The sequence below is a fragment of the Aulonocara sp. 'chitande type north' Nkhata Bay genome, linkage group LG23, assembly GCF_057382095.1.
Source record: "Aulonocara sp. 'chitande type north' Nkhata Bay isolate Kocher_YH1m ecotype deep benthic linkage group LG23, A_spYH_male_GT1.1, whole genome shotgun sequence".
Classification (NCBI taxonomy): Eukaryota; Metazoa; Chordata; class Actinopteri; order Cichliformes; family Cichlidae; genus Aulonocara; species Aulonocara sp. 'chitande type north' Nkhata Bay.
Genome location: NC_141365.1, coordinates 40,797,722 through 40,810,197, shown reverse-complemented (window position 1 = coordinate 40,810,197; position 12,476 = coordinate 40,797,722). Strand labels below are relative to the sequence as shown.

At 41.8% G+C, this 12,476-nt stretch overlaps 1 protein-coding gene across 2 annotated transcripts in view; it reads right to left on the bottom strand.

Annotated features, from left to right (window-relative positions):
* The window catches only part of LOC147302420 (partitioning defective 3 homolog B-like), a 200,050-nt gene that overhangs the window by 179,779 nt on the left and 7,795 nt on the right, over positions 1 to 12,476 (bottom strand). For both annotated transcript variants that reach the window (XM_086282053.1, XM_086282054.1), the window contains exon 2: positions 11,087 to 11,188. In XM_086282053.1, coding sequence (XP_086138179.1) covers positions 11,087 to 11,188 — 102 coding nt within the window. The remainder of the gene's footprint in view (positions 1 to 11,086; positions 11,189 to 12,476) is intronic.

Below are 12,476 nucleotides of genomic sequence, written 5' to 3'. Positions count from 1 at the left end.
ACCGGAATTAAGACGGCAAGTAGCAGCCATGAGTGGCTAATCATTGGTGTGAGCGCCTCGATAAAACCAGTAGTTTGGGCCTTTTAAAGGTCTGGAGCATTAAGTTGTGTGTTAGCACAGGGACACAGAGTGTGTCCCAAAAAATTAACTGAAAGGTCAGAGTATGCAACACTTGGAGAAACTGCAAAAAGCCAGAGGGCTACAGTGGTGTAAGTACAGTGGCCACTTTGGAGGGTTTTTAAAGATGAACCAACTTTTTAAGGTCATGTCACAGCATCCCAATCAGGACTTTGACAGGGCAATTCAGAGGTGGACTTGCTAGTGTGTTTTGGATCATCGTCCTGCTGCAGAATCAGAGTGTGCTTCAGCTTGAGGTCACGAAGAGACGGCTGGACATTTTCCTTCAGGTTGTTTTGGTAGACATGGTCATGAAAGTCTGTTCTTTTGCCACCTCCAGCTAAACGCATGTACAAAATTAGCTCGTGCAACAGGACAATGATACTACTCAAGGTGCTGCAATGGACCAGTCCATGTCCAAATAAATGCCTGCAAACCTCAGTATAAGCAACAGTAAAGCGACGTTGTGTACTAGAGCTGCCCAAAAATGTCTCCACAAGCTTATGAGAGACTGAAAACAATTAAAAAGTTAAAGGTGGTTCTACAAGCTACTGAATCATAGGGTGTACTTAAGCTTTTCCACAGCACTTTGTATAATCCTGTGAAAACTAAGTACCCCCCATGACACCCCTGTTTATTTTGCACGCCTGTAAACATATTGACTTCAAATAACTCAAACCTGTTCTTATCCACAGCAACTAAACCACACTCTTCTCCTGGGTAATAAGATTATGTTTCCTGACTCTTATCCTTCTGATTAAGGGGCATTTATATCCATTGAAAAGGTAATATTAGTGGAGAGATTCTCAAGCACAGTGACCTGACACTGGTTCCTCTATTTGTCATCTTCCTCTATTTTGTATCTGCGGGCCTCAAGGACATTCTCAGTGCTCATTATCAAATTTGAGAGATAGTACAGAAACTTACTGTGCTCGCTTATCTGGAAGTGAGAGCAGACACAGACGAGCAGATAAAAAGACTCTCTGTGGAAAGATATACTTCAGAAGTGGATGACCACAACTACTGTAACCTGTGCTTGTTTCTTTTCTCCTAGATAAGGTGCTTTTATAATAAATGTAGCTGTATTTTTTCACATCTGCGTTTCCTGAAAGATTATTATTTGCGTGAGGACATTAACAACAAACATAAGCTGTATTATGGCTTTTTTGTGAGCTATTTTTACTTAAAGAGGAATGATTAAGCTTTTCCTTAGTTTCTGTCATGCATCGATGCTGGATGCTTATGTCAAACATGGTCAAAGTTTCAAATGTAAGGTTGGAATTCATACAAATACCCTATATGAACCAAAAGCTCAGACATCAGGTAGTTTTTTCCTGCCCTTGGCTCTGGATGATGTCAGTGAGATCAACAGCAACAACAGAAACAAACTGCACTTTAAGTACTTTGTTTGCACTGAAAGTTCTATAAGGCATTTTGTTTTCATAACAGCAGATTCATTCTGCATGCAAAAATCTTCATAAAACGATCTCGCCTTCATTCCATATGTCCTTCCCGTCTCAGACGTAGGCGGGCTAATAATTGGAGTGGCCCATTCAGGCACATTACAGCCCGCAGAGCTCCATTCATTAGGCCAATCAGTGAGGTGATGAGGTTGAGAGGCAGGAAAAATGAATGATAACAATAAGAGTGTGTGTTTCGTGCAGGAAAGTGTGATTTTGTGTGCATTACAGTGGACGCAGATGTGGTTTTAGCTGTGTAATTGAAGCATGAATCATTAAATATTTAACCTAAATGAGCTGGATTTGAGTATTTGCAAGCATTTATCCTCTAGTTGCTTCAGAAGTAGACACACACACACACACACACACACACACACACACACATTCAACCTCAGACATACGAACGCACGTCCGGGAGTGTGACTTTGCGCTGATTTGAGTTATTAGCAGTTGGGAGAGAGCTAGGGGAAAAACACTCGGCGTGTTTTCCACACACCCTCAAACAGCATACACACATAATATACACTGCTCTGGGGCGGTGCCATCTAGGAAAACAGATGGCGAGAGGCTGGTAAGGTCAGAGAGCAGATTTGCTGTAAACAAGTTGATCTATAATAGATCATTAGCTGGATATGAGTAGCTGCTCTGCAGGCTGCTGTGCCAAAATCATCGCTAAGTGGTGAAGCCAATAACTGACAGCAAACACGGCGCAAGCTGCAGATTCACAACAACATCACTGCGACTGAATTTGAACATGTCTGTTTATTTTGTACCAGCTGAAATTTAAATATCAGGTCTGGATTACACACATCATTTGAAAGACATGATCATGGCACAGATCACCTCCTCAATCACAATGATTACATGCATGTGTCATTAGGGACAAAAAAAAAGAAAGAAAAAAAAAAGAAGTCCAACAAGCAGTCCGCTCCCTCAGGCGCCTCCTGGTACGGGAGGTACGGGATAGTCAGATTACAGTCGGATCGCCTCGCTCCATTAGAAACTAATGGGTGGTGTGATGGTGACTTAAGAGGGCAACGTAGATCCTTATGATTAAGACCGGGAGGAGAGCCAAAGACGAAAAGATCTGACGCTCCTGATGACCGAGCGTATTCTTGATAGGTCGCGCAAACTTATGCAAAGAAGCAGAAATGGGCCTTATCCGAGCCGAATCCCACTCGCTTCGCTTCAGTGAACTGACAAATCACTTTGGAGAGGTGCCATTATTCAAAGTCGAAAGGTAGAGCTATGGATCATCTAAAGAAATTAAAATTCCAAAGTGCAACTTGCATGCAGTTAAATGAAAAGCAGACAGGCACAGCGAGAATTATTTCTCTTTAAGCCTTCATTGAGTTCCCTCGTGGTTAATTGCAATCAAACCAACTTTGGTAAAAAAGTGTGTGTGTCTTTCTGAGTGTGTGTGTGTGTGTGTGTGGGGGGGGGGGTTATTGTTAATTGAATATAATCAGATGAAGAGCTGTTGTGGCGCTCACATGGGAGGGTTGAATCAAGGTCGCGGCTGATGAGATATGATCAAATCAGCTCAAGTGACCGAATCCCGTCGGGCAACTCGGCTAATGTCTGATCTGATCTGCAGGCAACAGTCTGTCGCAGAGATAATCTAATGTCATTCAATATTTTGTATGTTTACAGAATATCGAATAAATAAATTCATCACTGAAGTTCACAAGAATGCATAATAAGTATACAGTCGATAAAGTTAAAAAAAACGAAACAAAAAAAAAAAAAAAAAAGCAAAAAAAAAAAAAGCATCTTCCCTCCATGGAACTCATTAGCTCTGCAGGAAATCCTATTTTCACAAAGCTTATAGTGAAAAAGCATCTCATCCTGCCTGTTTAAAGTGTAACTGAATGCAACAAAGGTGGGGAAAAGTTGTTAGCAGTCCAGGCCTTTTGGTCAAATGCTCAAAAAAATACTGACAAAGAAAAACATCTTAATTTCTTAGATTTCTTTAAGTATTAGACATATGCACACATAGTATAGTAGTTAACACATTTACTGGTTCAATTCAAGCCAGAGGAGCAAATCCACTTTGGGTTTGTATCAAGGAAGGCATCAGGGGTAAAACTGCCAAATCGAACATGCTGTGGTGGCAAAGGAGCAGCAAAAGGATCTTCTTACTTAAATATCAGGTACAATTCAGATAAAAGACTTAAAGCTTAACACAGTCATCAAGTAACACCCCTTTCCTTGAGAACAGTAGCATCGTTGCAGAGTGAGTTCTGCACTGGTACCTTCTGAATACAGGCCAACATTTCAGCATTTCTGAGAACTCATTATTGTGTTAAATCGGTTAAAAGATTAGTTAACATTCTTAAAGTAGCCTCTTACATAACTGTAACTTTGGGCTTGATAATTTAATGCCACATGTACTCACACTAATCTGTGTTTCAGTGGGTGGCTAAGGCAGGACTCTAGTTCAGTCTCCTCGGCAGAGCACACGCATCAAATGTCTGATCCTGAGATTCGTCTCAAATGAAAAAAAAACATTGCTATTGCCACCAAACATCATCAGCAGGGTGAAACCATCTAATCGAATGACAGTCTAACTCCTGCACACGTTCTCTGGTAATGCATAAAGGTTGCAGCTCTGAACTCAATCCTCAAGTCTAAACTCACAAGTTAAAGTCAAAATTGAGTTAGAAGTCATCATATCCAAGGGGCATCTCTGACAGAGTTCATTACGTGACTTTGAAGTAATGAATTGGGGTGATTATTCTCAGGAAATGGATAGATAATATTTAGAAAGAATGCATGATTAGTTCCCCCCCAGTATGCAATTTAGTTTAAGACAATCAAATTTAAAATGCTCAACATATTTGGAGTCCCCAGGCTCCATCCATGATGGAAACCCTAAGAAATGAAAGTTCTTTTTTTGGAAAAATAGGCAAAATCAATTAAGCAGACAACACAAGGAGCACAATGGCTACGACAGAACTCCAACTACACATGCATGACTTTTAATTAATATTCAAATGCGTGAGGCAGGCATGGTGTTGAACACACTCCATCTTCACAGGTAAGAATGTGTGGATCATGATTAGAGAGTGGAGGGGGTATAGATTATGATTAGGCAGGCACGTATGTGACATTTTCCAATCAGTGCACTTGAACCTCATGCTCCTGTTCATCACCGGCCATTCACACAGTGCGCAGAGTTATGTGACTTTTCAGATGCCAATCAAACGCGCCTCGCCGTGGCGGTGAATGAGGGGAATGGAGGTGAGGGAGCGAGATGTCACAGAGCGTCAAAGGCTAATCAGTACGTCTGCACCTCGCAATCACGTCCTATTCACTAAAACTTTTTCTCCGGCGCGTTAGCACGTTTTAAGTAAAGCCTCATTGTCGCCTGTCAGAGGGGCTGACATCTGACATGTAATAAATGACTTCAGGCAAATCTCCCGACATCATTTACAAGGAGAGGTCTCCTGCAAATCAAATTTGCAGCGGTATTATTTAATTTCATTGCGAGTTTTGAGTTTTAAAGTTCAAAGGTCACAGCTCTATGTCCTCATTTAGCCTTTACGCTCATGCTTTATTGACTTTAATTTGCATACTGCAGGCCTTAGAAAAAAAAAAAAGAACTATCTAGGATCTTGGAGCATTTGCTTGTCGGTTCTTTTTGTGTCTTTGAGGTCAATCGTGTTAAACACATTTCATGACGGTATTCTGAAGGACTGTTTTAAACAGGTACCTGCAGCAGGTGGAGAGCTGATAAATACGCCCAGCTCAAGTATTAGAACGAGGACCACCAGCTGTATTCATGCCAGATACACTTTGCTAATAACCTTCTGCCTTCAGAACGGCCCCAATTCTCCGTGGTTGGGATAACTCTTCTGAGATTTCGGTCACTAATGATATCATGGGATCCATCTACAGGATCGATGCATGCTTTCACGTTTACTCCACCAAACTATAGCCGCAGTTTCCAGTTCTTAGCTGACAGGAGTGCCACTCAGTGTGGCCTTCTGCTGCTGTAGTCCATGTGCTTCAAGGTTCAACATGCTTTATGTTTGCAGATGCTCTTCTGCACCACATTAGCTGTAACGAGTGGTTTCTGAGCTACTGTGTCTTCCCTATAAACGTAAAGTACTCTCCTCTGACATGAACAACGCATTTTGACCTAAAGAAGTGCCACTCACTGTCTGGCACAAACAACCATGCTGCGTTCAAAGTCACTTAAATCACCTTTCTTCCCCATTCTGGTGCTCTGTTTGAATCTCAGCGGGTCATTTTGACCATTTCTACATGCCTTAATAAAGCACTGATTAGATATTTGCAATGACAAGCAGTAGGACAAAGTTAGGCGTATGTCTGTAAGAGACACCTGAATAAGGATCTTCAGCACTCAAAAGGAATACATACTGCTTTAAACACATGCTGGTTTGCATATTAAATGCCAAACAAATTAATTGAGTAGTAGAGAAAACAAAAAGATTCAGCTATAAAAACATTGCTCAGTACACTTTTGGTAGAAAGAAATAATAATCAGACTTTCATCATAGCAAGATGCAACCATAACTGGCGGACTTCAGTGCACATCTGTTCAACTTCCAAAATAACACATATAAATCTTTCCTTGCGTGGTCCCCAGTTAAATAAGCTCATTATTCAAACATGTCATTTTGTCTTTAAAGCACATCGCTCATCACCACAGACATACTTTAACTATCATAACACATTTCCATGTGACTGAGTAATTTTTCTAGCTCTGGATCCTCCATGATGACATGCAAGCAGAAGAGATGGATGATGGGAAACGGCGCCGTAATCAAGCAGTTGACATCTCAGTGCGAGATCAGCTGGGATGTGCACCCTTACATTTACATTCAGGCAACCAGAGAGAGGTACTGAAGGTTCACTGATGCCTTGTAGGCGCAGTAATTAAAATGGGCTAATTAAAGAGAGATGGAGGAAATCGTTCCAGTTTTTTTTCTCTTTTTCTTTTTTTCCTTTTATTAAATTTCCCATGAAATTAGTTTTTTTTATTTGCTAGCATGAAATAGAAGAAGAAGAGTTTTTTTTTTTTTCTCAATGTGTTTTTCCCTCAAAAGCGAGGCATGTGGGGATTAACGTGTCGGTGTGTGTACATGGAATGAGGAGTGACAGTCCACTTATGAGAAAATGTTATGCTCCCTGAGTTTAATTCCCACTCTGTGGGAGATCGGTGTGACAAGAAAGAATGCTCATACATGTCGAACATTCATATCTGAGCTGCTTGAGGGTGAAGGAGACGAATGATTGGAGATGGCTTTCTAATCATAGCAGCAAAAAATAAATAAAAAAAATCTCACCAATGAACACATAATGGCATGTATACACGTGAGAGCTTGTATACAGCTTGCACTCTAATAGCATGCTGGCAGTGGACAGCCTGCCTGACAGCTCCTGTGCAGCACAGAGACATATAGGGCTAATGGTCACAACTAATGCAGGACCTCAAAGGACTGAATAGGGGAAAAAAGACAGTTCCAGGAGCAATGAATGGGCAAATGTGTAGTACTGTCAAGCATTATGTCTACAAATAAGTCTTTTTGAAAGGATAGAGGGACAATATGGAGCCAAACTTCGAAAGTCAAGGCAAAGAGAACTGGTTTTTCATGCACAGAGGAATTGTTGGTTTCAATAGCTCGAGGATAATAAACTGTTGCAAAAAACTAATAAGGTAGCACAGACTCAGTGACTTTAGTTTATGTGGGAAGCTTATATTATACATGTTATTGCTTCTCAGACCTATATTTTAGGACTGATAGTGTCTGATTAAGCTGCATGCACAGTTATCTGACTGAAGCATTCTGATTCCCATTTTTAGTGCCCAACACTGCTGCACAGCACGGTATAGTTCACCATCAGAGGGTGACAAATTAAAGGGTTGAGATCTGGTGACTGTCAAAGCTACAGTATGTGATTAAAATCATTCTCATACTAATCAAACTATTCAGTGAACCCTTTTTTTGTCGTGTGGTATGAAAGCTTTTGGTATCTTATCCTTTATGGGTTTTGATTTTCTGTATTTGCCCATTTGACACGCAAAAAAGCTTCTGAAAATCAGATTGTTAAAGAGTTTAAAAACACCAAATAACACATAAAAAAAATATGCTTTTAACACAGTCGGCACATGAAAAATCATAGTACAGCATGTACACATGATTATGAATGCTGAAATATTTCTAGTGTTACAATGTAGCACGCAACACGTTTCAATCAATCTGAGTCAGTCTGCACCGATGAGAGCAACTCGTTTCTTTGCACCAGGGGACTCGGATCAACTGGTTGCCAGCTGGTTGTATTCTGGTTATACTCCTAAAGACAAGTTGCCAAGTATCCGTGTTATCAGCATTTGAATCGTCATCTTGCAGCAACCGTGTCGGTATTTGTGGAGGAATTTCTAAATTTCAGTTTCAGATCTATGAAGTTCTGACTGGACTTTGAATGTAAATAGTTAAAGTAACTTTCTGCGTATGAAGACAGCAACTTATGTGGATTTTCTGCTGATTTATCACAGTTTATGGCCATATTATCACAAAGAGATTGCATTTAATTGCCAACATGTCCCCATTCAATCACAATCTCATACACTACCTACATCTTACTGCCATTTTATCGCAGTTTCGATGCACTGAGGTCGGTTTGAAAACTGCAGCTGACTGGTCCCAGACCTGGTCCTGTCTGTGAAGCAACCATATCAAAAGGCAACACACAATTTCTTTTGTGTGATAGTCTCCAACCACTGTAGCATTAACGATGAGGAAATGGTACCAATAGGAAGTTGCTACGGTAAAGTCCATAAAGTCAGAGGTTAACGACTTGCACACTATCAGCTAACTGCAAATGGGTTGGTTGTAATAATGCTACTGAGAAGTTCTTTATCTCAGTAGACAAAGCTGTGATAACATTAATCTTTAATGGAACTAATGTACTTTTAAATGTAGCATTAACCAACGCTGTATATTTCAGTGCATCACATGCAAGCTCACTCCGTGTGTGTTTAGCTACATGACTGAAAAACACTCAAAAATCGACTGTTATGCGTTAAAAGGGGGACAAACTAGTTTCTAAACAGTGATTTTGCCAAAACAGCTTGACCAGATATGACTTGTGTCTGCCCACTTCTCCTTAACATTAACAAAACAGAGGGGCATTAGACAGGTCAGTGACTAACCCCACCCACCACGCTTCCAGCTGTCATCTGAGAACTGAATGGCGCAGATCCCCCCCTTCATTTTACACCGCCACAGTAAAAGGTCAAAGAAGAGGAGAGTATAATTGACTGAACCGTGACCTCTTTATACTGTGGTCTTTTGTCTCGGCGAGTGTGTACTGTGTATAGGTGGTCACACCTAAGCAAACACCCCGTGGCCTCCCCCACATTCATCAGATTGGTATTAATATTCATGAGGAGGCTGGTGGCCGGTATCTCGAGTCGGGGGGCTAATGAACACAGAGTGTTCTCATGCTTGTATGTATGTGTGCGCGGGCATGTCGCAGATGCAGGGGGGCAGGAGTGTAATCAAATCACAGCCGACCCCTCGTCTCCGCCCTCATCAACCACCGGCGGCACTCCTCCCATAAATGCTAACATGCTATGTTACGTGTTCGCCTGTGGTTCGGCCCAGGCGGTGGGGACGTCGAAGATGTGTGTGAAAGTGTGGATGAATAATAGTCAGGGGCGCTCAAACAGATAAAGAGGTCTAGACTCGCAGCTAAGCTAACCACTAGGCGTACAAATAGCAAACCATTATCTCTCATTAGCATCCGCAGCTAACACAGGGCCCATGCTGTGCAGTGGAGGGCCCTCACAATGGGTCCACTCATGTATGATTGATGGTGAAACAGCACCGGCCACAATAACAGAACAAAAAAATAATAATAAAGCACTAAAGATAGAATCTGCCGGCTGCAGCGAGGTAATAAAAATGTAGACAAACAAAAGGAAGTCAGACTAATCAAGAATGCCAGGCACGGCTCATTAATCTGTGAGAGCCGACGCTGCTTGGGAGCCCGGAGATAAGTCGGATGACTGGCACGTTGTGAAGATCACGCACGCTCGTCCTATTCCGGTTGCTATCTTTTCATCAGCAGCAAAAAACCCCAGAAAAAACAAAAGGATGAAATGAGAAGTGAGATGAGAGGAGGAAGGGCGTTTAGAGAATTGGTTGAAAGCTGGGAGCGTAAAGTAACAAAGGTAAATAGGACAGTTCCTGCACGGTGCAGGTTGGAGTGAAGCATTTGCTCAGCACGCTCGGAAAACGAGAGCGCCGATGTCGGGGTTAACGTGTTGTTGGGAGAGTTTGATCAAACGCCAGATTTCAATTATGACACTTCATCGCCGCTTTGACGACGCTGACAAAAGGCAGGCTCGGGGTTGGAAAATGAGTCATTAAAATCTATGACTCACCGTATGCGCCGATCTTATGATTAGAATTCCATCTGCCTGGAAAATGAAGTTTTTGTTCTCCGATTGCTAAAAAATATTTCTCCCTCCACTAAAGGTTCTCACTGAGTTTACACATCTCTTATTTAGCTCCGTCCCCCTTTTTCACAAAGAGTACTTTGCCAAACGTGCAACACACACACACACACACACACACACACACACACACACACACACACACACAGCTTAAAACACCAACTCTTATTGCACTGTAAAAGGTCGGCTGAATATTCCAATTCCATTTCATTTGGCCTTTTTTGCTGACTAAGTGTTGGTAATTCATCATGCATCTGGACCAAGGGCTTATGAATATGGATTTTGGGTGGTTTATTAGCACAATTTAGGAATGCATTATGGGAAATTAGCAGGGGGAATAAAATTTTCTCTTTGCTGGAAATTGGGCCACCGTGTGTCTTTTTTTGTGCATGTGTGTGAATGCAGAACAACTGCCAACCAGCGCTCTGTTCGGGCGAACTTCCCTCTGCATGAGGCTGATTTCTTTAAATCTGAAATGGTGCCCTTTCAGTACAAATGAAGATGAGTCCTATAATGTTTAGCGTGCTAAAGAACCACAGGGAAGAGGAGAAATTAAGTTCGCTTTCACACCACGCAGAAGTAAACTACGACGCAATCCACTCCAGAGCAGAAAACTCATTTTGTCACGTCTTCTTTAGCTGGTTTAGACTCTCATAACCAGTGGATTCGCTAATACTTTGTTTATTGAGCATTCTGTCATCCTGCCGGGCTGGAGACTTTAGCAGGGAGTCCAAACAAATCCTCCGCAAGGCGCTCAGAATGACAGATTCTCTGCTGTAATAGACTGTCTCTCCTGGCAGGTAAGAACAATCAAGAAACAGCTTAATATTAGTGCCAAGGCTCATTTTGTCATGCTTTGCTGTCCAACTGTGAGAAACTGCTGTCAATCACATGTCACGAAGAGCGGATGAAAAGGATAGCACAAAACAGCAGACAGATAAACACAATGCAAAAACATAACTAAGAAATCTTTTTGCTGGAGTGTCAGGGTTTGAGTTCGAGTCTGCTTCTTTCTCACCTTGTCTCTGTCTTCCACTAGATCGCTCAGCAGGTCATCCATGTCCAGGATGCCTCCCTCCATATACTCCAAGTGGTGGGTCTGCATGGCAGTCTCTCCACGCTGGAAACAAAAGACACAAGTTGGAAAACATTAGAACTAGACAATCAAGATATCAGCATCAAACTCCCCTCACTGATCTACATCTAACACCCAATGGCAACCCAATCCTGAACTGGATAAGCAGAAGAGGAATGATGGATGGATGGATAGATTTAGGACAGAGCCCATACTGCAATCCATCACCTTCATCTTTCATAGTTAAGCCAAAAGCACACAACACCGATCCAATCAGACATCGACAAAGAACCAATTAGCTCACAATCCAGTTCTTACTTTTCGTTGCTCATACTTTAATTATTAGCAACAAAACTGATCAAAGTCTTAAATCCAAACAAATTACACTGGCTGATGCCAGGAAACCCTAAAAGGCAATTAATAGTCGCTGTTGTGCAACAGCTTTACCACTACCACAGCATATTTGCCATTTATGTAGCCTGTGAGAAGCATGAGAAACTGGCATTTACGGTATTACAGAAGAGTCATAACAAACATTCCCCGCCAAAGTGATGGAGAAACACTCCAATCAACTACAACATTTAAAACCATGACAGGTGACTATCAGCAGCAGCGACTAACAACGATGGGCCCTGACGTTCGAGTGAAAGTTGTTTTGATGTGTACCACCCATCTGAACTATGTTTCAAACCAGTACATACTTAAACGGTAACGCCGTCCCTGACAGCAACTGTTTCTGAATGGCCTGAGTAACACAACAAAGAGCCTATCGTTTTGATCTGGCCTCTTGAGTTCGCCATGTTCGAGATAAGAGACCTCAAGTTCAAAACAACTTTTCAGTGACCAAACTGGGAAACAGCATCACCATTCCTGTCTACATCTGTGACTGAGCACTTTTAACCAAACATTAACACGCACACATACTTCCATGGATGTACAGGGGGAAACTCGGTTCAGTATCTTCCCCGAGGACACTTCGACATGCTGACTTGGAGAGCTGAAGATCGAACTACTGACCTTCAGGACAACTGGCTCTACCCCCGGAACCGCAGCTGCGGCTCAGGAGGTCAAAACTCATAAATATTTTAATAATAGTGGTGTGATGCTGAAGTCTATTAACACTTAGAGAGTTGGTATATTAGCTTTCAATAGATTAGTCTACTTTTCCACTCAAAACATGTAGGTCACACCAAAATTCATACAATTCTTTACTTCCATTAGGAAATAAAGCTCACATGGTGTTCATCCCTCTGCTTTGGATTTTTCTAGCATGATCTGTTGCTGTTTCTTTGCAAAGAACATGGCGCTCTGCTAACAGTGAACCTGTCCACAG